Source organism: Myotis myotis, unplaced genomic scaffold (genome assembly GCF_014108235.1).
Source record: "Myotis myotis isolate mMyoMyo1 unplaced genomic scaffold, mMyoMyo1.p scaffold_m19_p_3, whole genome shotgun sequence".
NCBI classification, from domain to species: Eukaryota; Metazoa; Chordata; class Mammalia; order Chiroptera; family Vespertilionidae; genus Myotis; species Myotis myotis.
The window spans coordinates 10,843,134-10,869,134 of record NW_023416335.1 but is presented as its reverse complement, the minus strand read 5'-3'; the positions used below and the strand labels follow the sequence as shown (position 1 = coordinate 10,869,134).

Below are 26,001 nucleotides of genomic sequence, written 5' to 3'. Positions count from 1 at the left end.
CAACACGCCTACAGAGAACAGTATGTGAAGCCAGGGGATCACCTCTGACCTTAATTAGGAAGTCCACCTTTTTCAATGGCTTCCATGAAAATGTACTTTTCTAACTGGCTCCACAACTTACTGTTTTATCTTAATTTGATTACCATATACACATTAATCTAATTATTAAATTTATTTGCAATTTTTGGTAGCTCTAATTGAGCTACCAATTGTAGCATCTTTATCATTTATTTTATATTTAAACTCTGGGCAAATGTTGGCTTTTGTGGTGGTTGAATGAACTATGGGTAGAGAATAGGATAAATATAGCCATATCTCAGATCTTCTAAGTGAAGAATTCTTTTTACATAAGCATTTAGATATTTTTTATCTTGTTTAGAATTAATTTACCTATTAATCAGCATTATGATACCTTATGTCATAGGAATTAAATCAAATGCTCTCAGAAACGCCACCAGTTTGGAAAGGATCATCAAAGCTATTTCGAAACCTTAAAGAAAGAGGTAAGTTAACTTTAGTATTTATATATTTGAATATTGACACAATATTGACACTTATACTGTATATATACAGATTTTTCTCATACTTCAAGTAATTTTACAGCTATGTGTACATTGAGAAAACACTGAAGAGAAAAACACAGAAATATAATAATGGTTATATCTGGGTAGTGGGATTAAGGGTGGTTTTAATTTTACTTTTTATATATATTACTAGAGGCCCAGTGCACAAAAATTTGTGCACTGGCGGGGGGAGGGGTGGGGTTGTCCCTCAGCCTGACCTATGCCCTCTCACAGTCTGGGACCCCTCGGGAGATAACGACCTCCTAGCTTAGGCCTGCTCCCCGGTTGGCAGATGGCAGGCCGGATCCCAGGGTTGGGGTGGGCGGCAGATGGTGTGGCCCTGCCTCGCCGCCCCGGGTCACACAGGGCAGGCCAGATCCCGGGGTTGGGTTGGGTGGCGGATGGCGCTGCCCCGCCCTGCCCTCCTGCAGTATGCAAATTTAACGGCCATTTTTGTTGGGTTAATTTGCATACTCTTCTGATTGGCTCATGGGTGTAGCGAAGGTATGGTCAATTAGCATCTTTGTCTTTTATTAGTGTAGATTATATTGTCTAAATTTTTAGAACAAAATGAACTTTCACAGGTTTAAAAAAACATTTTTAACCATATTGAAAAGTGTAGGTTATATTTACCTATAGAAAGCATTTTTCCAAAATACTGATTTTTAAATGTCTGTTACTTCCAGGGAATAATAGATTTTTCTTAAGTTTAATCAATATGAAAAAAATTATTGAATCTATGGTTGGCCACTCAATTTGAACATGTTTCTTTTAAAAACAACACTTCCCACAAAATTCACTTATTTCAACTTATACTGTTACCCATATCTGTGCATCTAACTTAACTCACTAATTCATACATACAGTCAAATTATATAGTTTTTATTGCAATTTTTGCAATGTAATTTTTGTACATATTTATGCAAAAACTAATAAAATCTTTAAGATTAATTTAGTCTTAAAAAAGAATGTTTTTTGTAATATTCTCAACAATGAAAGTATATGATATAAAAATATTAAAGAAGTGACATAAAATTACCTTTTTCTTTTTCATCATTTTTAACCAATACTGGTTGGAAAATGTATTTACTCTAGTATGAAGACAAATAGTTTAAAGGAGTAGTTATAATCCATATATCTTGTCTAATAGAATTAGAAATTCATACTGCTTCCACCTGGTTCTCATGGAATCTGAAAGGAGGAACACTGTACCTTTTATTTTAGGCCTTTCATAATGTAGGATTTTTACCTCTTCGCAAAATCTGGCCCAAGGTATCTTTAAAGCTCTTAGAAATTTTTTCCTGGAAGTTGTCTTAAAGATTGCTGTTCAGATCTTAGGGTGGGATGATAAGGTCAGGAAATGTATTCCACTAGATCAATTTGAACAACAGTCAGTAAGATGGGACTGTGGAGACAGCCCGTTTCCTGATCCCATTTCCTTTTTCCCCTCCTGCATTTATTCTTTCTTTTTCACTTTTTGTTTTTTTGAGGGATCCCTATGGAATCTAGGTATTGTATCTTTATATACATTGACCATTCCAGAATCTTTCTCCCATAGCATTCATGGCAATCAACCAGAACTATGTCTATAGGTCACAATATTCTAGTATAAACAAAAGAGGGGAATGCTTTCAGGGCCTCCTGGCTCAGTCCCTTCATGTCTTCTGACAAACTGCCTGACAGTGACTCCTCTTCTCTTTGTTCTATAACAAAGAGGGTAGCTTCAGAGAACATCAGGTAAAATGGAGGTTTAAAGTTCACAGTCTGATTGTGTAAGGATTTTTTATACTCTTTAACCAAACATCAGGACTACCTGATAGCTGATTAAGTGTTATTGGCTTATTCCCGACTTTTTCTCAGGATCTACTTAGAAAGTAAATTAATGCATTAATTCTAGTTTTGGGTATTATAGTCTAAAAGAAAGAATTTGAGTAACAGGATGTATATTTTTATTTACCCCACTCTAACTCCTTTTAAAGTTTGTGATTCTGGGATTACAGAGAACTCATGCTTCAGTATACAGAAAGTATAAGCCATTTAATTAAAATATAAACTTCTTAGATTACATTTAATAGAAGCATTAAGTTTACAAATGATAACTTATGTCAGCAAAAGGATAACTATAGAGTTTTGTTTTTTGAATGTAGTACAAAAATCGAAATTCTAAGCAAGAATTGTTTTATAAACTGCTACTAAGAATTAAGCACTTTACAATGTTAACCATTTCCAACCTTTTTGTTTTATGTTTGATTCATACACTGAAAACTAGCCATAAGTTTAAAAGTTGCAGCATAAGTAAACATTATAATAATTATTTTTATTGCCAATATATCTGGAAGCATTATGGTAATTTTATATAGGTTTCTTTAGAGACATGAAACAATGAAAGTAAAATTAGTTTTGCTGCTTTTTTGAGCTGTGATTTAATAATAATAGTTTAGTCTCATTTAAAACAATGTTTAGCATCTTCTTTAAAACTGTAAGTTCTTTATTAATATTACTTATTGCTATATAAGAATATTTTACTTGATAAATATGAAGAAAACATAATATTTTTATAGAGCATAACTAGTACTGTTTTTCTTCTAGGTGTGATTTCTTACACAGAATATCTTTTTCTCTTGTGTATTTTAACAAGTAAGTGTACTCATTAAATTTATTTCTGGATGCAATTTTTTAAAATTAGAATTTGTAGAAAACAAATCTTCCTTTTATTCTCTTAGATTCTCTTAAAATACTTTAAGTATGTCTGTGCTGTTTTGCAAAATTCATGTCAAAATAGCCACGGAAAATGCTAAGAATGGTATATCAAGGGTCAAAATCATAAATATTATGGCTTATAATATATTAGTAAAATGTTCATAAATTGTAAACTAATATCCTATATCAATCCCTGTATTTTAGTCTACATGGGAGCCTAAAGGTAGGACATGTAATGATTTGTAAATTTCCTGCTACACTTATTTGAATCACATTTTCTGCAAGACTAATGTGAAAGAATGTCTATCAAAATGTACATCATTCATCCTGAAACAGCTTCATTTTTTTCTTCCTCTTATGTGCAGCAATTCTTATGAAATATATGAAGGGTCTACTAAGGTTTTCAGTTAAATTTCATTGCATTTAATGGTGGAACTATACTCCAGCCACCTGACCTTTCTATTCCTTTATTCCCATCTCAGGAATTTGTACTTTCTGCTCCCTCTACCCTCAGTGCTTTTCTTCAAGATCCTCATGATAATAAACATTATTTAGTTTTCCTTTGGAATGTGAAGACTTGGAGAATTCTTACTTGACCATCCTTTCTAAAATTCCTTGTATTTCTAAAATAGCTCCCTCTCTCATCTCTTCCTTTTTATCCCTTTACAGTGTTTTATTTTCTTCATAGCACTTAAACTATTTGAAAGTACTTGTTTTTTGGTTTACATATTCTTGTCTGTCTTGCCACACTTGACTGCAAGGTCCATGATGGTAAAGATTTTATCTTTTTTGTCCATTTCTGTATTAAGAACAGTGTTCAACACGTGGTAGCCTTTTAAATCATAGTTGGTGAATGAATGAAGACAGGCATGAATGAAAGAATATTGGTGGTGGAATTTCCCATTGTGGGGATTTGTGGAGATATATGGAAACAAGAACTCTCATGATTTAAGTTCAGTCAATAATGAATGTTACCATGAAAATTACAGGAGGGGTGCCAAAGAGTATTTCAAAGACTTGTTAAAAAGTTATCTTGTTATCTAGAATATATTCTGCAGATGCAAAATTTGAAGTTAATATGTACCTAAACCAGTAGAGAAAAACTAAAACAACTAGGTAAGAAAGCCATGTGTTGAGATGGGACAAGATATGGTTTAAGGGTGTTAGAAAAAACACAGATGGTGGGTTTTGCTTACTATGGGAAGATAAAGACCTTTGGGTGCTGTAAATCTTCTTTTGCAATTAAGGACCCCTCTTAGAAACTTTTAGGAGTTTGAATTTTAAATTATGGATATTGTTTAGGTTAGAACCAAGAAAAATGTGAAAAGAGGTCTAGCAGGAGGTAGGTTAGATCACCTATTACCTATCTATAGTTTTCTTCTCTTTACTTTTTATTATTTTAACTTTATTTTCCCTTCCAAATAATGCTTGTAAGGATTTCCTTTTTACATATATTTTTATGATCTTTTTAAAGCTTAAAACTTGGTTATCAGAGATGGTGTAGCTTTTTATTTCTTTCTCAAGTGGATAAGAATGAAAGTGTAAGTTTAGATTCCTAAAATACATGCAAGAAATGAAGTTGCATAAAAGATGGCTTCCATTTCCTTTATTTTCAGAGATAGCTATTACCAGTTAAGAAAGTAGGTCTCTGTACTTCTCCTTTGCTAGATTCAAAATTTCACAACAGCTAGTGGCAAGTGTAGCTGTGGGAGGTCCCTTTTTAAACTTCTTGCCAGTCATCTCAAAAGAGTAGGTCAAATGTTTTGAAAAATGCATGTACACTGAGCTCTTTTAACAACATGTTCAAGTTTTCTTGTGTCCACGTTTTCTTGTTTATGCTTTAGAAGTGAAAAGAGAAAAAGGATTGAACCTCATTGTAGGGTTCATAAAATTAAAGCAGTTCATAGTGTGCTAAAACCTGTCTTTTTCAGAAAATTAATTATTCTTTGTATTTTGGGGACAATTGAGAATTAATTATGTAAGCGTCTTATTTTATATTTCTGTTTTTGAAGTTTAAACTCTAAAAGTTTCAACCCAAATATGCAATCGCTCATGCTTGACTTTTATTTTCATAGGTCATTTCCATTATAATTTCCTCCAGAATTTGGATTACTTTATTGTGTCATATTTATTTTTGGAAGGAAGATAGTGACATTTTACTATCAGTGCCATGCAGCCAGTATCACACAATATTTTTAAAGTATAGTATCAATTCTGTTACTAAATATGCTAATATATGAAGCAGAAATATGTGTATTTCTATACAGCTTTTATTATATTTAATAGCAACATGTTGCTTTAATTTATTGCTTAAAGAAGTTATTTCTGTACTGAATATAAATAACTGTTTACAACTAATATGGACTATGTACTTTAAAGTCATTTCCCATTTCAAAAATACTTCTCTGTCTTTTCTGGCAGAGCCTCATGCAGGGTTTAGAATAGCTTTCAACATGTTCGACACTGATGGCAACGAGATGGTGGACAGAAAGGAGTTTTTGGTGGTATGTATATTATTTGCTGAATTTTTATCAATGATTAAATATTAATTCCTTATATTTTTATGTTTTGTATTATTTGAAGTAACATCGTAGAAGCAAGAGTGAAAATTTTATGCTTTCATGTATATTCTCATATTCTTTGAGTAATTTTTACATTGTAAAAATAAATTATATTCCATGTATAAAGATGGTTACAGTTGTTTACACATTTTCTGGAAGTTTGAAATAAACATTTTCTTTTGAATGGATGCCCAGTGAGTGCTCATTCCCCAACTTATTAGCCACCCAGTCACAGTTCTGCGGAGGAACTTCCTTCTCATTACAGGATTTACAATCATTGTTCTTCCTGTTCTCTTTCATTCACCTCTGCCTTGCATTCCAGTCTTGTCCCCATTTTCCTGTTCTGTTCTCTTGTCTTTGACCAAAGGCTGATCTAAAGAGGAAGAAGAAAGATTGCTTTTTAGATATTTGTCCTTTGATCTTTCTCACCTGACGGGTCCTGTGTTGTTGCTGGTCTAGCAACATCATTTCATCACCCCATGCTGCTTCCGAAATTTTTAAATTTCTTTTTACCCATGTGTTTCTGCTCCTACTTCTGTGGCAAAATAGCTCTTACATTTTTTTTCTCCTAAATAGAGATTAACATTAATTTATTCTTTACATTAACAAGGTCTACTCTTAGCTTTTATGTTCAAGTCTATATTTACCTATATTCTCCTAGTAAAAAATGACATATACATATATATATAGCCATTTTATTTTTGATTTTTCCTTTGTAACAAGCCATTAAAAATTCCTCAGGAAACCTCTGTACTATTTTCTTCGGAGGCTGGAACATGGAAGAGAAACCATGAAATCGTTTTTTTCCATGGTAGGAAAGACAAGAGATAAAAATCCTCATCAAAAGCTAATTAGTAACCATTCGAAAGGAAGCAAGCAGAATAATTGTTGGTATCTATCAAAACGCTTAATCTAATGCCCATGTAGTCCTCACTCCTGAGTACAGTCCCTGAGCCACACCTTTGGAGCTGGAGCCATACAAGACCCCTCATTTTCAGGATGGTAGGGCAGTGAGAGTTTTCAATATCATCGCAAACACAGAGCTATGTTCTTAACATCCTCAAGTGGACAGATTTCGTTTTAAATATAGTTTTGTTGTGATAGTGTACAACTGTATTTTAGGAATTTCCTAATGGGCCTAGTAATCTAAATAACTATCATTAGGCTTTCTGTGGCAACACTGCCAGGTTCCACCCCACTGACTTAAAGATTGACTTTTAGAACTCAGTCCATTGGAAGTTGCCTATATAGGTGTCTTTTGGAATACTATCCATTTGTGGAGATGGGAGGTAAAAACATTTATGTAGAACTTCTGTTTCCACTCTAGACTCATTAAAGCTGCCCTCTCTTTAAAGCTGTGGTTTACTCTTTGCAGTGGCAGTACTGCTTCCTCATGTATGATGTTGGTTTGCAAACAGCAAGAGTTCTGAAAGCAGAAGGTGGAGTTTGGCAGTTATTTATAGAGGCTTAAAGTCCAATTCCCGTGCCTGTTTACAAAGTGATTATTAACCTTTGCTAAAAAAAACAACAACAAAAAACAACAACACTTTTCACTAAGAAAAAGTGTGAAAATGAATTTATATGTTAATAAATTATATTTTGTACTGTGTTTTTATTTCATATTTTGGAAGATAATACATTTTTTTTGACTTTCAACTACTGCCATACAAAATGAAATGGAGAGTTAAGATAGCTGTGTACATTACAGAGACAAGAACAATAACCTTACCAGAAAACTTAGGCTTCCATTTATAAAATAGGATTTTAGAGAAGAAATAATCCTATCTAATAAAAGAGAAACATGGTAATTAGCGTACGACCGCTACCCTTCCCATTGGCTAATCAGGGCGATATGCAAATTAACTGCCAACAAAGATGGCGGTTAACTTGCATACATAGGCGCAATGATGGGCGGCCATAGGGGAAGAACAGTGATTGGAAACACAGGTGGCAGGCAAGAGCCGGAGGCACTGCCCCTGGCCCTGAATCGGAGAACCGGCCGTCTTTGCCTGTCCCCCTGCTGGTGATCGGAGAAGCCAGAGCGGGCACGGAAGAGGCCGGCACCAGCCTCTTCCCTGGCCGCCCCTGCCAGGGATGAGCAACCGAAGATCCCACAGCAGGAAAGGGGGGCCTGCAGCCAGCCCCCCTGTGCCACTGCCCCTGGGTCGCCTCAGTGATCACGGAGCAGGAAAGGGGGTTCTGCAGCCAGCCCCGTGTGCCCCTGCCCCTGAGTTGCCGCTGTGATCCCCGAGCAGGAAAGGGCGGCCTCTGGCCAGCACCCCTGTGCACCTGCCCATGGGATTGCCCTGGAGATCATGGAGCAGGAAAGGGAAGCCTCTAGCCAGCCCCCATGTGTGCCTGCCTGTGGGATCACAGCGGCGATCACGGAGCAGGAAAGGGGGGCCTGCAGCCATCCCCTGTGTGCACCTGCCTGCCCATGGGATCGCAGATGGGATCCCACAGCAGGATAGGGCAGCCTGCCCCTGGGTTGCCCTGGTGATCCCACAGCAGGAAAGGGGGGCCTGCAGCCAGCCCCTGTGTGCACCTGCCCCTGGGTCGCTGCTGCAATCCCAGAGCAGGAAAGGGCGGCCTGCAGCCAGGCCCTGTGTGTGCCTGTCCCTGGGTCACCATGGTGATCCCACAGCAGGAAAGGGTGGCCTGCAGCCAGCCCCTGTGTGCACCTGCCCCTGGGTCGCTGCTGTGGTCCCAGAGCAGGAAAGGGCGGCCTGCAGCCAGGCCCTGTGTGCGCCTGTCTCTAGGTCGCTCTGGCGATCCCACAGCAGGAAAGGGTGCCCCACCCTGGCCACAGCTCAAGGGAGAGTACAACATGCAGTGGAGGCCAGGAGCCTGAGAGATCAACAGAGAGGGGCGCCTCCCAGGTGTGGCTGGGGGCAGGCCTCCAGCAGACAGACAGACAGACACACACACACACACACACAGGACGCCTGCACCGAGCCTCTGCTGCTAGACTGTGGCCATCAGTAGGACATCTACTGAGGGCTCCCGGACTGAGGGGCTGGCTTGGCTGAGGGAACCCCATCCCCCAGTGCACGAATTTCGTGCACCGGGCCTCTAGTATTTATAATAATAGCTAACACTTAGAGTTACTGTGTGACAGGCAATGTGCTAAGTAATTACTTAATATTTACTCTGCACACCATTCATATAAGACCTGTCAATTATACCTCCATAAAGCCAGAGGAAAAAAATTTCCCATAAGGTATGGCATTACCTCTATGTTCCTGATGTGGAAAACAAGCCTTAAATAACAAGAGTAACTTTTTCAAGGATTATACTTGCAGAGCCCATGCTCCCATCACAATGCTCAGTTACCTGAAAAAACCTTAGAGGTCATCTAGTCCATCTTAATTTAACATATGAGCAAGTTGGAGCCCTGCGAAGGTTGAGTGGCTTGTCCACCACCTTAGAATTGGATGTGTGACAGAAGGTGGGCTCAAAACCAGAGACCCTGTGTTCTACTCCAATGTTCTTTATACCCCAGTGGGCTTCCTCTCTCTTTATGTTTGTGCCATAAATTCCATGTCTTTGTGCCTTAGAGATAAAATAAAACTATAATTTTGTACATTTTACTAACTGTGGGTTGCTGGTACCAAAGGTTGTATTTTCTTTGGTATCAGCAACCCACAGATAAGTAGGTGGGTACCCAGAAACTCTTGTTTGATATTGATTGGTTTTCTTTTCAGCTTCAAGAGATATTCAGGAAAAAAAATGAAAAGAGAGAAACTAAAGGAGATGAAGAAAAGCGTGCAATGCTGGTAAGAATAATTTATAGTAGTTTCAGGGGGGTTTCTAGATAATTACTTATGTTGAAAACAATAAAGTCTATAACTTTGGGGCTGTTCCTTTCTTGAAAACTTTTTAAAGTTCTTATATAGAAAAATTGCTGCAGTATTACATGTATTGATACCAACATTTATATCAAATATTGTTATTACATTTCTGTAGCCATAATTACATTCATTAAATAATTTTATTCATATTGTGGTATTCCATGAGATTCATTAACAAGTTAATATAAATCATTATGCATATACAATTTAAAGGAGAATTGCAAAGATTTCATTACCCATATAGAATTTAATGGTACTATAACAATATGGATGTTGAAGTAAAAACAAGGAAATAATATGTTATTTTGCATTCTTAGAAGTATATATTATAGATTTTTCTTCTGGGATGATGTTTTCATCTTACTCCGAAGGTAGAGTTAAGCAACATTTCACTCCATTTTCCTACCAGTTTTCTTTTTCTTGCCCCAAGTATTTCAACCTGACAACATCCCAGGTCCACATAAAAAAAAATAATAGGTACTGCGTCCTTATTACCAGGCACCATACTAGATGCTTTGCCTGCATTTCTCATTTAATCTACCCAGCAATTCTCTTATAGATGTACTTATAGATGTGGAAACTGATTGTTGAAATGGTTAAATATCTTGTCCAAAATTGTATAGCTACTAGAGGCCCGGTGCACAAAAATTTGTGCACTCAGGGGGGTGGGAGGGGTGGGTCCTTCAGCCCGGCCTGTGCCCTCTCACAGTCTGGGACCCCTCAGGGGATGACCACCTGCTGGCTTAGGCCCGATCCCCAGGGGATTGGCAATCAGACATTCCTCTGGCAGCCCGGCAGCCCTTGGGGGATGTCAACTTGCCAGCGGGGAGCAGGCCTAAACTGCAGTCGGACATTGTAGCACTGCTGAGGAGGCAGGAGAGGCTCCCACCACCACCGCTGTACTGGCGGCCATCAGCCTGGCTTGTGACTGAGCAGAGCTCCTCCCATGTGAGAGCGCCCTGACCACCAGAGGGCAGCTTCTGCATTGAGTGTCTGCCCTCAGTGGTCAGTGTTTGTCATAGTGACCAGTCATTCCCAGTCCTTCTGCTGTTAGGGTCAGTTTGAATATTACCTGTTTACTATATAGGATAGAGGCCTGGTGCATGGGTGGGGGCCAGCTGGCTTGCCCTGAAGGGTGTCCCGGATCAGGGTAGGGGTCCCGCTTGGGTGCTTGGCCAGCCTGGATGAGGGGATGATGGCTGTTTGCATCTGGTCACACCCCCTTCAGGGTGGGGGTCCCCACTGGGGTGCCTGGCCAACCTGGATGATGGGATGATGCTGTTTGCAGGTGGTCATACCCCCTTCCGGGTGGGGGTCCCTACTGGGGTGCCTGGCCAGCCTGGATGATGGGATGATGGCTGTTTGCAGCTGGTCACATCCCCTTCAGGGTGGGAGTCCCCACTGGGGTGCCTGGCCAGTCTGGGTGAGGGGCTGAGGGCTGTTTTCAGGCTGATGGGTGACTGAAGCTCCCAGCCTCTCCTTTTATCTTTTTTCTTTTATTCTGGGATTTATTTACCTTTTATAGCTGTCACTGATGCTGAGAGCCGGCTCCAGTTCTGAGGCCGTTGCCGGCTGAAAGCAGGTATCTGGGTTTGTTTAGATTCAATAATTGAAACTCTGTTGCCATCACTGGACGCTCTAAGCTCTGAGGCCGCGCTGGCTGAAAGCAGGTTTCTGGGGTTTGTTTAGGTTCTATAATTGCAACATTGTTGCATCCGGAGCTCAGAGCCCAGCAGCGGCAGGCGGGGAACCTTGGCTTCCTCCATCACTGGAGCAAGCAAGCCTCCTGTTTACTTCAGCTGCCTGGCTGCCGGCCGCCATCTTGGCTGGCAGTTAATTTGCATATCTCGCTGATTAGCCAATGGGAAGGGTAGCGAAGTTATGGTTAATTACCATGTTTCTCTATTATTAGATAGGATTAAATGACAATTCCAAGATTTGAACCCATGGCTGACCAGCTCTAAAATCTAAACTTTTACCCACTGTAGCATATTTCTTCATCTAGTACTTAGATAGCAGAAACATAGTGAATTTTGTTGGCATGTAAATGGCAATTGTTTCATTTGCAAATTAGTGATTTGCATTGGTCTACCAGGAATTCAAATAATTAACATACATCATTTAATTAGTGCTCCTGAAATCTCATTTACCTAATATAGCTATCAGGCTATTTCTTAAAACAGCCTTACCATTCTATGATAATACAGTGGGGCCTTGACTTACGAGTGTCCCGACTAACGAGTTTTTTGAGATACCAGCTGTCTCTCGGCCGATTTTTTGCATTGAGTTGATAGAGTAATTTGAGTTAACAAGCTCTTTAATGAGCTCGGCGCTCGGCCTCGGAACGAATTAAACTCGTAAGTCAAGGCCCCACTGTATAGCTCTCTACAAATGTTTAATTAGTGGTAACTTATTGTTAATAGCCATCATATTTTAAATAATGCAAATATGAACTGATGAGATTTTTGAGTTTTGAAGCTATTAAAATTCAGTTGAGAGTGAAAATATATGGATTAAATTAGAGAGATAGCATAGCACAGGGTTGGAATATCAGCTCTGTCCTTAATACCTGGGTGACCTTGAATAAGGTCCTTAACATCCCTGTGGCTCAGTTTCTTCATTTTTACAAAGGGGACAAGAGGAGTAATGGTCACATGTGATTCTTATGGGGTTTAAATGAGCTAAAACATGTAGCCACTTAACAGTATGTAAAATAAACACTCAAAAAGGAATTAGTAGAACCATATAGTTACTTAAACCTGAATATTTATATACCCAAATAAAAATTAAATCAAAACCAAATGTAAAAATATTTACATGCCAAATAAGATTAACTATATTTCAAAAGGAGAGAGGAAAATGAACATAACATTCTTGAGACACATTATTTGCTAAGCTCTGTGCTATAGCTGTTACAAATTTTACTTCCATTTAGTTCTCATTATGTGTCTCCCAGATAAGTACCATGCCTGTTTTACAGATGAGAAAACAATCCTAGAGGGATTCATTAACTTGCCTAAGGTCATGGCAATATAAGAGCAGAACAAGATTCCATCACAGGTCTCTCATACCATTTCTACTGCCATGATGCTACATTTAGATCCCCCTGTCGCATATAGAATTACTGAAGCATCCTCTCTAATAAAGAGGTAACATGCAAATTGACCATCACTCCAACACACAAGATGGCCACCCCATGTGGACACAAGATAGCCGCCACAAGATGGCCTGCAGGCGGAGGGCAATTGTGGGCAATCAGGCCAGCAGGGGAAGACAGTTGCGGGGGACCCAGGCCTGCAGGGGAGGTCAGTTGGGAGGGACCAGGCTTGCAGGGGAGCGCCATTGTGGGTGACCAGACCTGCAGGGGAGGGCAATTGGGGGGGGGGGGACCAGGCCAGCAGGGTAGGGCAGTTGGGAGCAACCAGGCCAGAAGGAGAGGGCAGTTGGGGGTGACCAGGCCTGCAGGGGAGGGCAGTTGGGGGTGACTAGGCCTGCAGGGGAGGGCAGATGGGAACGACCAGGCCTGCAGGGGAGGACAGTTGGGGAGGACCAGGCCTACAGGGGAGGGCAGTTGGGGGCAACCAGGCTGGCAGGGGAGGGTAGTTAGGGGGGACCAGGCCTACAGGGGAGAGCCATTGTGGGTGACCAGGCCTGCAGGGGAGGGCAGTTGGGGGCGATTGGGCCGGCAGGGGAGCAGTTAGGCATCAGTGAGGCTGGCAGAGGAGTGGTTAGGGCAGCGGTTCTCAACCTGTGGGTTGCGACCCCTTTGGTGGTCGAACGACCCTTTCACAGGGGTTGCCTAAGACCATCCTGCATATCAGATATTTACATTACGATTCCTAACAGTAGCAACATTACAGTTATGAAGTAGCAACAAAAATAATTTTATGGTTGGGTCACAACATGAGGAACTGTATTTAAAGGGCCAGAAGGTTGAGAACCACTTGGTTAGGGGGTGATCAGCCTGGCAGGTAGAAGTGGTTAGGGGCAATCAGGCAGGCAGGCAAGCAGTTGGGAGTCAGCAGTCCCGGACTATGAGAGGGATCCTAGATTGGAGAGGGTGAAGGCTGGGCTAAAGGACACATACACCACCACCACCACCACCACCACCACCCCCTCCCCCCAGTGCACAAATTTCGTGCACCTGGCCTCTAGTCTATCTAATAATAAGATAATATGCAAATTGGTCGGGACGCCGACACTTAATGACCAATCAGCAGGCTGCGTCCCTGCCCCCTGTGCTGGCCTGGAGACATGAGGCTCACATCCCCGACACTGGCAACAGGCCTGGGATGTGAGGCTCACGTCCTTTCCCATGTGCCGGTCCGGAGATATCAGGCTTGCGTTCCCGACCCTGGCAACAGACCCTGGGACGTGAGGCTCACATCCATGCCCCCTGCACCGGCCCAGGGGTCCACAGGCACGCGGAGGTCCTCAGGCCTCCACCACGCCCATCCCGAGGGCGGGGCCATGGTGGGACCTCTGTGTGCCTGCGCCAGGTGTCCGCAGGCCTCCGATGGCTTTGGCCTACCTCTTTGGGGCAATCCATTGAGGAGCCCCGGATGGGTGGGCAGGGCCTACCTCTTTGGGGCGATAGATCATGGGGCTCCCACACTGCACTGGGCCACTGGTGTCTAAATAAAGTCACATACTTTGGAGGAACAAGTTTTACTCAAAGCAATAGCTCCATCAGAAAGTTACAATTGAAATGATTGAAATGAGCACATTATAAATAATGTTTAATTATATGAGATTTTTTAAACTTTGCTTCTCATCTTTAACATTTATCCCACTTGTGTGTATGCACTGTATATAGAATGTAGCATAATGATTTGCCCTTCCTAATTGATTATTTTGTCATCTTTTTCTTTTTTTCTTTTGCTGTACTTGGGTTCATTCTGAAATGTGACACTTCATTTGGCCCTTTGTGCTCTATGTCAGCGTCTTCAACTGTATGGATACCATTCACCTACTGATAGTGTATGTACAATACTTTAAATATTCTTTATGTGAATATCCCTCCCCTGTTATACTTGATAATGTTATTTTGTTATCTAAAACTATATCTGCTACTGAAATGTTTAGGAATTTATTGAATATGATAAGATGCAACCAAGCCAAAAATTTTTTTATTTCCTTCCTATATTTATGAGAAGACTAAAATTTACAGAGTAATTGTATAACTTTAACTTTAGATTGAAATAAAGAAAAGATGAGTGAACAACAACCAGCAACTCTGGTAAACAATTGAAATTTTAAAATTTTCAGCAGTTTTTGAAGAGTTAAATACAAATTATGGAGCAGATTTTCAGACTATGCTCCTGCAAACACAGGCATTTTAAGAATTAGGTCTACGTACCTGACATACATTATTTTCTCAATTCTAATACAGAGTTTTGTTAATGGATAGACTTTTCTTAGTTTTCAGTATTTCTCCCAATTTTTTTTTCTAAAACCTTTGATACCTGCCTATCACCTATGTTCTATACAAAAGTCTGGTATAAGATGACATTAGATATGTTTAATCTGTCAATGTATCATGTTATTTCTCAAAGAGGATTATGATTTTCAGACTCTTCTTTTCCTGATGAAGTTAGGAGTTCTGTAAATGATCTTCCAATATACTCTTCTTATGCTAAGCTTTCTTCTTTGCTTTCTCCTGGAAAGTTGAGCTTGTTGGTTAGCCCAGCTACTAAACAACTAAGAGTAGGCCATGCCCCTTTTAAATATAAATATGCAGGATTCGCCGAAACCGGTTTGGCTCAGTGGATAGAGCGTCGGCCTGCGGACTGAAAGGTCCCAGGTTCGATTCCGGTCAAGGGCATGTTCCTGGGTTGCGGGCATATCCCCAGTAGGAGATGTGCAGGAGGCAGCTGATCGATGTTTCTCTCTCATCGATGTTTCTAACCCTCTATCTCTCTCCCTTCCTCTCTGTAAAAAATCAATAAAATATATTTTAAAAAAAAGCACATGCAGGGTTCATTTAATTTCCCCAAGGTTAGAAGGATCCCTCAAATTACATAAGTTCCACCTGAGAGTAGGCCTTTGAATTCAGGGTGATGGACTCAGTATAATGCAGGTCAGAGAGTTCAGTTATAGTGTGCAACTCTGTAAGCAGCTGTGCTGCCTCCTGTGTTGGACAATCAAAAGTTCAAGGCACAAAACCTGACTCTGTTCTAGATTTGAACATATGCTGGAGGCCAATTCGGCATAACATAAACCTCTGATACCTTGCCAAAGTCGCAAGGAGTGGACCTAGAATGGGTTGGCGAACAAGCCAAGTCCATGGGACCCTTAGGACGGACTAGTTATTTTGATTCTTTACAAGATACTTAAATTTTTTCTAAAAAATTCATGACTGTTTGTCTTTAAATATGGTCTATCATTTTCTTAAAATTTTGAAAAGATTCCTCTATTAATCATTTCAAAAATTGGTAAGAAAATGAAAGATAAATATAGTTTATAATACCATATGTCTTGTGAAACTTAATAAATGTTAATACTTATGTCTTTATTATTTATTTTTCTAATCTAATATGTCATTGCATGAGCCATTTTCCAACTATGGCAATTTATAGTTTTCCTTTAAATTCATAATAATTTTTTTAATAAAATGCAAGCAAACAAGAAAAATTTATTTAAAATTAGAAAAATTCAGATAGCCTAAAAGTTTATATGAAATATGATTGGTGTATGTATTGCACAAATATATTATTATAATAATATGAATTAACTGGTAATTATCTGCTAGTTTCCGGAGCTGTAGATGAACTGGAATGATCAAGTAGATAATTTGAGTACAGTTCATGGAGCTGAATATAACCTAAGATTCTACCCTTAGAAAGAAGTTCCTCAGTAAAAGCAGAAGCCCTCCTGACTTGACTATAGAGACAGAGATTCTGTGTCCTCTGTTGGACCCTGTCCCAAAACTTAACTGCTCCTGCAGTAGGTTCTACCTGTATTCTGTCAAGTTACTGTTTACTTCGTTTCTTGCTTCGGTATTTAGGAGGATCATTACCTATACCTTTCTGTTCCAAACAACCCTGATTCTTTTCATATTTCTGATATAGCCAACTCTTGATTATCTGACCATTGTAATGAAAAGATATATTTAAAATTCAAAAAAATAAATAATGCAAAAGTGAAGTATATTTGATTTTGGTATGCCTTATGTGACTTTTTAAAGTACTTAAAGATTATCTTAATTACCCTATATCCATTGTAGTAAAAAAATGTACTAGCTTTTATACAATTTTTTGACACATGTTGAGGTGTGTTTTATGAACTAAAACAATGTTAATATTTACAAATGATCTGTGTTTGAAAAAAATGTGTATGTTCTAATTTGGGGTATAGGGTTATATTTTTAAGATAGATAATATATCAAAACATATTAGAACAAACTTATTAATTAAATGTTTTAAATCTGTTATTTCTAATGTTTTTGTCTGCTTAATCTTTCAGTTAGTATGTTAAATTATATGTTACAATGATAGACTTGTCAATTTCTACTTATAATTATGTTATTTTTTATTTTACATACTTTTGAAACATTGTTATTGCCTATTTAAGAATATAAATTACTTATGTCTTTTTAATGAATTGACTCTTCTATAATATACTAGCCCTAGATATCTAGAAATGTTTTTTTCTTAAAATATATTTTATTGTTAAAATAAATATACCACCTTTATTTTTATTAATATTTTGTTATTTTTGTATTTTGTGTTTTTTATTTTCTATTTTTCCCTCTAATGATGATGAAGCTTTTCCTGATTTTCAAAATATATTTTTAGTTCAGAAATTTACTGTAAATAAAATAAATAATAAAAGTTTGACCACAATATAGCTAAAAAATAAACTTGCCATGCCCCCAAAAGCTCCTTCTATTGTCTCTCTAATGATGATTCTTTCCTCTTCTCCAAAAGATAACTACAAAAATGACTTTTATGTAAACCACTTCTTTGTCTTTTCAGTTTTACCACCTACTTATGTATGCATCATAAATCATATAATTTAGTTTTACCCATTTTAGAACTCATATAAATGGGATCATATTATATGAGTTTTTCATGTTTCTTCTTTGACTCAACATCATGATTGTCCATTTCATTTTCATTGTTGTATCTAGGTCTAGTTCATTCACTGTTATTGCTGTAAGCAGCAGTTTTCAAACATTTTGGTCTCAGAACCCCTTTACATTGTTGAAAATTATTGAGGACCCAAAAGAGCTTTTGTTTGTATTGGTTATATCTATCTATATTTACTAGTATTTACCATATTAGAAGTTACAACTGAGAAATTTAAAAATATTTATTATCCTTTTAAAATAAAAACTCACATGTTAACGAACATTTTAATGAAAAATAACTCCAAAAATGTAGTGAGGATAGTGGCATTTTACATTCTTTGCAAATCTATTTAATATCTGGCTTCATAGAAGACAGCTGGTTTCTCATAGATGCTTCTGCAAGTCAAGCTGTTGCAGTATGTTATTTTGGCAGCAAATACTCTCAATTGCTTCCCTTGGAGTGACCGGCTCACTTGGTTCACTTAAAAAAAAAATGTCTGCCAGATACCAAAGTCTAAACAACCATAGTTTGTCTATCAGTCATTCTTTCAAGTAAAAATGATTGTTCATGAAAAAAAGTGGCTACTTTTCTTTGCAACACAAACCGTCACACACATGTTTTTTCTCTGAAGACAATCATATGACTTTAGTAGGCAGGAGAAGTGCTTTACGCATGCTTCCAGGCTCACCACACCAAATATTGAAAAGATGTATGCTCAAAGGTCAGTTTAACAAAATTGTAAGTTTATTCTTCAGCAAGTACATTCTTTTTTTTCTTTCTTTTGAAATTAAAACTTTTTAATTTAAATTCTTTATTGTTTAAAGTATTACATAATTCTCCTTTTCCCCCCATTGACCTCACCCCAGCCACTCCCACCCCCCCACCCCCACCCCCAGCTTATGCCCTCATCCCCGCCCCCCTCCACTCTCAGTGTCCATTGGTTAGGCTTATATGCATGCATACAAGTCCTTTGGTTGATCTCTCCCCCTTATTCCCACCCTCCCCTACCTTCCCTCTGAGGTTTGAGCATCTGATTGATGCTTCTCTGTCTCTGGATCTGTTTTTGTTCATCAGTTTTGTTCATCAGTTTCTCTGACTGACTAATTTCGCTTAGCATAATGCTCTCCAGCTCCATCCATGCTGTTGCAAATGGTAGGAGTTCCTTCCTTTTTAACCACCTTCACCTACTGCCCATTCCTTCCCCACCTCAGGCAACCACTCATCTGTTAAGTTTCTATGATTTCGGGGTGGTTTTTTTCTGATTTTTAATTGAGGTATGATTGACATATAACATATTGGTTTCAGGTATACAACATAATGATTCAATATATGTATATATGCCCTTATTTTGAACGATAATTTTACTAGGTATATTGTTATAGGTTGACACTTATTCTCAGCAAATTATGATAACATTCCAGTCTTCTGATTTCTATTATTGACATTGAAAAGTCAGTTCTAAGTCTAAGTATTACTCTTTTGTAGATAGTCTGTTTTCTTTCTTGCTACTTTTAAGATTTTTTTTTTTGCCTTTGGTGTTCTACAATTCTATAACATCCTTTTTGCTATTACCTGTTACAAAATTTATTGAACCTCTCAAATATGAAGATTGTTTACTTTTATTCTTTAATATTCACTGAACTATCTATCTTTTACCTCTTTTAATAAAGGCATAGACCTACCTTACACTCTGGTAAGGAGGCCTAAAGGTCACAGAGTCATCAGAGACACTAAGACTGAAGAAATTCTTTGCCAGTTTTTCTACTGTTTGCATATCAAAACATTATAATACCTGTTTTATAATCACAGCACACAGTTATATTTGGGCATATTCCCCTATCAGTCTTTCCTTAGCCTGCATGTGTTTGTTCTGATTTTGTTTGCTTTGCATTTCTTGCTATTAAAATCTATTCTAATTGTTATGGCTACCTTAAGTTTATTTTAAATATTCTATTATATTTTTCTGGTATTAAAAATTTCTACTAGTTTTGCATGTTCTGAAAATTTACTCTTAATTACATCATCCAAGCCATTAATTAAATAATAAAATATTGGCTCCTGAACAGACACACATATAGGAATCTATGACTGTGCCAGGAAAACCACTGATATATTAGCCATATTTCCCTGCAGTTGCATGCCATATATTTATTTAACACAAGGCATGACAGTAGTTGCTGTGAGAACATTGTCCCTTCCCTCAGAAACTTTATAATTTAAAAGACTCTTTAATGCAGCCATTCCGTTGTATATTCTAGCAAAATTTAACCTGAAGCTAAATAAAAAGTGGGGAAGCTTTCTGCAGGAGGTGACTATTAAGCTGTTATGTTCTAAATAAGACTTTTATTTTCTTTTAAAAAGTGATATATATATATATTATCTTCGCTCTAACCGGTTTGACTCAGTGGATGGAGCTTTGGCCTGTGAACTGAAGGGTCCCAGGTTCGAGTCCGGTCAAGGGCATGCACCTTGGTTGTGGGCACATCCCCAGTGCGGGGGGTGCAGGAGGCAGCTGATGGATGTTTCTCTCTCATGGATGTTTCTAACTCTCTATCCCTCTCCCTTCCTCTCTAAAAAATGAATAAAATGTATTTTTTAAAAAGTGATATATTATCCTGATAGATGAATACACATTCTTATTTTAAAATATAGCAACGCGAAAAGGAGAAAATAAAAAATATTCTAATGCCACCATTCAGAGGTAATCAGTATATTGGAGTATACTTACCTCTTTTCTATGCGCAGGAAATATGTTTTTTTCGATAGAGATCCATGTCAGTAAAGTTTATAAAATTGATTTCATCCCTTAACAGGTTGTAAATATTTTTCTAATGTCATCAGTGTGTGTGTGTGTGTGTGTGATGTTGACAAGTGTTTGGAAGTAGGGAAGAGGCTTCACAAAGCAAGTCATTCCTGTAACCCTCCTAAGAATAATATAGTAAGTCTTATTTTCTAGCTTGATAGATTTAATCATCCTTTTCTTTATCATATATTAACCTTCTAAGTTACAATTTAAAAGTATATCCATGTTCAAAATGTTTAGATAATATTTGCACACTATTTAATCTGGCTACCATTTATTGAGGTTCTACCATACCTATATAAAAGAAAGTGAACTGTGTTAGTTCTATATTCAGCTCATTTTACTTATTTAGCTTATAATTTTAGTTAAAGCTTGTTTAGTTACTAAAGGGGGTGATGAGCAAAATGTCATATGGCTAAACTTACACTTATGGTAATAAATATGTCCATGTTATATACGTGACTCCTGCTGAATAATACTGTACTATTAACATGTTTAAAGATTTTATTCAAATACGGGCAATAGGCAGTGCTTTCAAGTTAATAATGAATTGAAACTTGGATCTTTGAAATAATTCTCAGATGCGTTATAATTTTATTAGCGGCATCAGACTTTTAAAAATTAACACACACACACACACACACACATAAATAAAAGTGCTCTTGTCATCAGCTGCTACTCCTAAGTGTACCGTGCTGCATTTTCTTCCCACGATAATCAAAGAATCCCAAGCCCAAGAACCTGGGAAGCCTTCCCTGGTAAATCTGGACAGAAACTTACATTTAATTACTTTTGAGTCTTTATAAACTCTTACGCTTGTAGTTCTGCATTTTCATATGAAGATTAGACTACACTTCTTAGTCTAGATATCCTCTTCTTCAAACTAGCCAATACTGAGGTAGAAGCTAGTGTTCTCTCCTTATGGTAAATAGCAAGTATCATAGATATATGTAGTATATATCGACAGACACACCTATCAAATCCCTGAAGAGCTTTGAGTAAACTGGCTTATTTCTTTTTGACAAATTTCAGATTAGTTTAAATTTTGTTTCTCTAAAGTGTGGATACGGTCATTTTGATTCTTTGATGCACTAACACAATGTATGCCAGCCAATAATAATTCATTTTTAAATTAATCATGGTTTTTATTGGTTGCTACAAAATTCCCCAGATCTTCTACAAATGAATTGACTTCACATCAGGCATGAATAAAATTTTTATTTCACACTTTCTTAGAAGTTACACATGTTTCAGTAGAAGGGCTTGGGGGAGGGGTGAAGAATATGATTCTTTTTGACAAAGCCACATTGTACTTAGAAAGAGTGGTTATATACCATTACACCTTTGAAAATACCCAGGGTTTACCGGCAATGTAATATAATACTGTTGTGTGCAGCAGAAAACAAAAGAAGGTAAGCTAATGTGTTTTCTTTTCAAGGTTGGGTGAAAAGATTTAAAGTGTATAAATTGTCATTCTTTGTGACTACCTTTTAGATTTCAGTTGTGCTTCTTAAAACTTCTACAGGTACTTAAACCAGATGCTGAGGAACTTGTCTCCAGAAGCTACTGGGATACATTGAGACGTAATACAAGCCAAGCACTGTTTTCAGACCTCGCAGAGGTATAATTAAACCTCGACCAGGTCGTTGTATTATTTGCCATTTTGTTAATCTCGGCCTTGTTTTATTTTAGAGTCATAATGATGGAGCCAAAGATATATTTTATCTTTTTCCTTTCCTCCAATAAAGCAGTAATTTCTATGTGTAAGTGGTGTATTTGAGTATGTCAGCTATGCTGGCAGAGACTGCAAGATCACCTATATCTATGTTAAATCAACTTGCTTGTTGTAGAAAACATGACTTTCCAACTTAATTAAAAGGAAGTATTGTTATTTTTAACTTGAGAAAATTTGAAAATGCTATTTCATAGTTTCACAGATTCTTCTAACCTTATAACTTGAAATATTTCATGAAATGATGAAACTTAACTTTGGTAAAAGATAGCTAATTGCTAGAGTTAGATTTAAACAATTAAGTTTCCTAATATCAATAGAGAGTAGCTTAGTGTGGAGCAGGTGTGGTAGGAGCAGTCAAGGAAGGGAGAACATTTCCTCTTGACATTGTTTAGTGCGTGGAAAATAAAAAGCACACCAACTGTTATTCATGCTGGTTTTGAATTTTATTGAGACACAAACCTTATTGCTGCACTCAGACTGCTCCAGCACCCCGCTCTGATTATGCTGCTGTTCATAGGGATTTGTCATTTTAAAAGATGGGCTGTGTCTTGTGGATTAAACACTAATTTATGTTTTTTAAATAATCTTTTTCTTGTTGACTTGAGAGACAGAAACATCAGTTTGTTGTCCCACTTATTTATGCATTTATTGGTTCATACATGTTTGTGCCCTGATCAGTGATTAAACCTACAACCTTGGTTCGATCAGTACGTTGCTCTAACCAACTGAGCTACCTGGCCAGGAGTTATTTTATGGTTTCTATTGAGATTTTTTAAAGAACTTTAGAGATGGCTATCATCTTACAACAAAGGACTTTTTAGTAAATACTAACAGATATATCTCTCATTAGCTTTTTCTTTGTAAAGTTGATTTCTCATTTCTTTTTCTAAAGTTTGACTTTTAAAAGTTACACGTAAAAATATCTAGAGAAGTAAACTGGATTAGGTGTAATTTCTGTCATTTATATATACAGTGTTACTCAAATGATACCTTTAGATTAGGGCAAACACTTAGAAATGTTCGTTTTTTGTCAGTTATGTTCAATTTTAAAGTCCCAAAAGAAATAAAGCTTTCCCCCTATCTCTAAACTGTGTTTGATATATCAATATGGTATAATTATGGTGAGCAATTACTCTTTTAAATTACCTTTTAAATTCGAACTATTTTTAAGCATGAAGTGGTAATAGATGTTCCACTTATAGATAATTTAGAGGTACTTAGTTCTAATCATCTGTGCAGACACACATTGGAAGTGCTTAATTCTGTGATCATTTGTGCAGGCACAAAGCGAAGGCACTACTGTGAGCCTTTACTTTCCAGAGCCTAAAAGTAAGAGCCACTTGGGACACCAGCCCTTTGAGCCTCTATGAGCTACTGTGGCCTCGCTTCTAGTCAAGTCTAGTCAAGTCACTGTTGTCCCTCCCCGTTCTAGTCTGACCACCTCTCAGCCTCCAGCCTATCTTTAATCTCATTTAACTCTTTTAGAAAATCTCAATTCAACACAATCTGTGCATTAGATGTTTAATTTAATTTATATCCTGGAGGTTTAGTATCAGAAGACCAGGAAACTCTTACGTACACTCAAAGATTGTGATTATAGGTTCTTTTGAAGGTGTTTATCACTCTGGCAGAGGTGTGCTGGAGCTGGTTTTTTGGCTTCTCACAGCTAGTTCTGCACAGCTCTTCCTAACTCATCATCCTGTTAAATCTCATTGGTACCTTGAAAATGCCCATGATGGGAGTATTAATACCATAGAAATGGGCAAACACCACCCATTGGGCTTTTTGTCCAGGAGCACCAGTTTACTAGCACACTGTTGGTTGTAGCCAATCCACACTATAATCAGCTTATGCTAAATTAATGAATGAATTTATTCAAGCATCATGAAAGTAAATCTTATGGAGAAGAGAAAGTAGAAACAAAAACAAAACAAGCTATATTCCAAAGGAAAATAATTATTTGGGGATTGTCTGTTACCACCTTCCCACATTAGAGAGGATAACAGAATTAACTATGTTAAGTTACAACTCATTCTAATTACTTATAGGTTACTACTGATGCTGGTGTAACACTGACTTGTTTATAATATCAGTATTTCAGGATTCAAATTGTTTCAGAAAGAAAGCTTAGAAATCTATTTTTATTTCTTTGTTTCTTGTATATTTAAAATGTAAATCTTCAGATAAGCATTTTTCTTCAAATATTGTAGGTAAATTTGAGATTAGCCTTTCATATTCTTATGCCAGAGCTGTTTCTAACAATAGATGATTTTCAATTATAGTAAAACCATATTATAATGAATTTAATATGCCACAGCTAACACTACTTTCTAACCAAAATAATAGATAATACATTTACGTAAGCCTCTCAAACAACTGTTGAGTACAGTTTGAATATCAAATTATAAAAACTATTTTGAGTTTTATAGATGAAATTAAAAATTTTTTGTTTGCTTTAAACTTTACTCGTCCTTACTAAATTTCAGTAGGTTATTCAGAACCTCTGCCAACAATCCCTCCAGCCCTGGGATAAAGCTTGATAAGATTATCACATTGGAATCAGTAAAAATATGTTGAAATGATATCCTTAAAACTCTTTATTTTAATAGTTGGATATTTTTATTTCATGCAAATTTACTAATTTATTTCATTTTTTATGAAACCATTTAAAGTAAGTTTTCATCAAAACAAAGTTAGATAATGGCCTTTCATGTAAATGACCCCTGGGTTTCTTTTGTGGCAGTTTCTTGCTTTCTTATGAAAACACCTGAATTCATTTTAGTTTAACAATGAGCACAAGAATCAAAGGGATGAAGTCTCTATTTTTGTCCCAGCCCTCCTGTGATGCAAGTTATATAACATTGTTAGGATACCAAGGACTCTGGTGTAGTTTTCGGTGACTCCCAACAGTACTCCGTTTCATTGAAGGGGGGCAGTTTTCACCATCCCCATTTTCTAATTTTTCTCTCTAATGTCAAACTTTTACTTATGCCTCTGTGGCTCTGGATTATCTGGATAAGTGCAACCTAAGTCTAATAAGATTTTCATGATGAAAGACTGTAAATGAAGATCCGCTGTGCTCTGTGGGCATGAGAAAAACTGGCTGAATGAGGTCATTATTTAAACCTGTGTAAAACAAAGCCATCTTATTCCCGTGTGTTAGGTCTCGAGGTAAAGGACAGCACAGCACTACAGAAAGCATTCCATAATGTGTTATCTGAGTTCACTAACTTTGGGTCTTTCTGTAACCTCTCATTTTAAGGCATCTTTTTTTCAGATCTATATAATATTATATGTGTAGTTTCAATAACAAGTTAAAGTGTACCACGTAAAAATCTTTTTTTTTTACATTAAGCTTCAACATTATTATCTTTTCTATCTAAACTTCTTAAAATACATGGATTTGGCTAAAATAATAATAGCTAACACTTATTGGGCCTTTACAATATGCCAGTTAAAGTGCTAAATGATTTACATGTGTTATCTAATGCAATAATCCTTTATAGTAGACTGGAGGCTCAGTGCACAAAATCCATGCACTGATAGGGTCCCTAGCGGCTGCCGGCCAGGGCCTCCCTCCCTTCCCCCAGCTACCCCCTGGTCGAACTCCCAGACGAACTCCCGGTCGAGGGGACAATTTGCATACTACGCTTTTATCATATAGGATACTTTGTTATTCCTGAGGATAATATCCTCAGAGAGACTGACTTCACCAT

At 37.5% G+C, this 26,001-nt stretch overlaps 1 protein-coding gene across 4 annotated transcripts in view; it reads left to right on the top strand.

Moving 5' to 3' along the window:
• The window catches only part of MICU3 (mitochondrial calcium uptake family member 3), a 75,965-nt gene that overhangs the window by 37,327 nt on the left and 12,637 nt on the right, over positions 1 to 26,001 (top strand). Inside the window, exons 4-9 of one of the 4 annotated variants that reach the window (XM_036300059.1) lie at positions 425 to 503; positions 3,153 to 3,200; positions 5,685 to 5,767; positions 9,529 to 9,600; positions 14,617 to 14,655; positions 22,076 to 22,171. In XM_036300059.1, coding sequence (XP_036155952.1) covers positions 425 to 503; positions 3,153 to 3,200; positions 5,685 to 5,767; positions 9,529 to 9,600; positions 14,617 to 14,655; positions 22,076 to 22,171 — 417 coding nt within the window. The remainder of the gene's footprint in view (positions 1 to 424; positions 504 to 3,152; positions 3,201 to 5,684; positions 5,768 to 9,528; positions 9,601 to 14,616; positions 14,656 to 22,075; positions 22,172 to 26,001) is intronic. The other 3 variants (XM_036300060.1, XM_036300061.1, XM_036300062.1) reach the window with 3 other exon arrangements.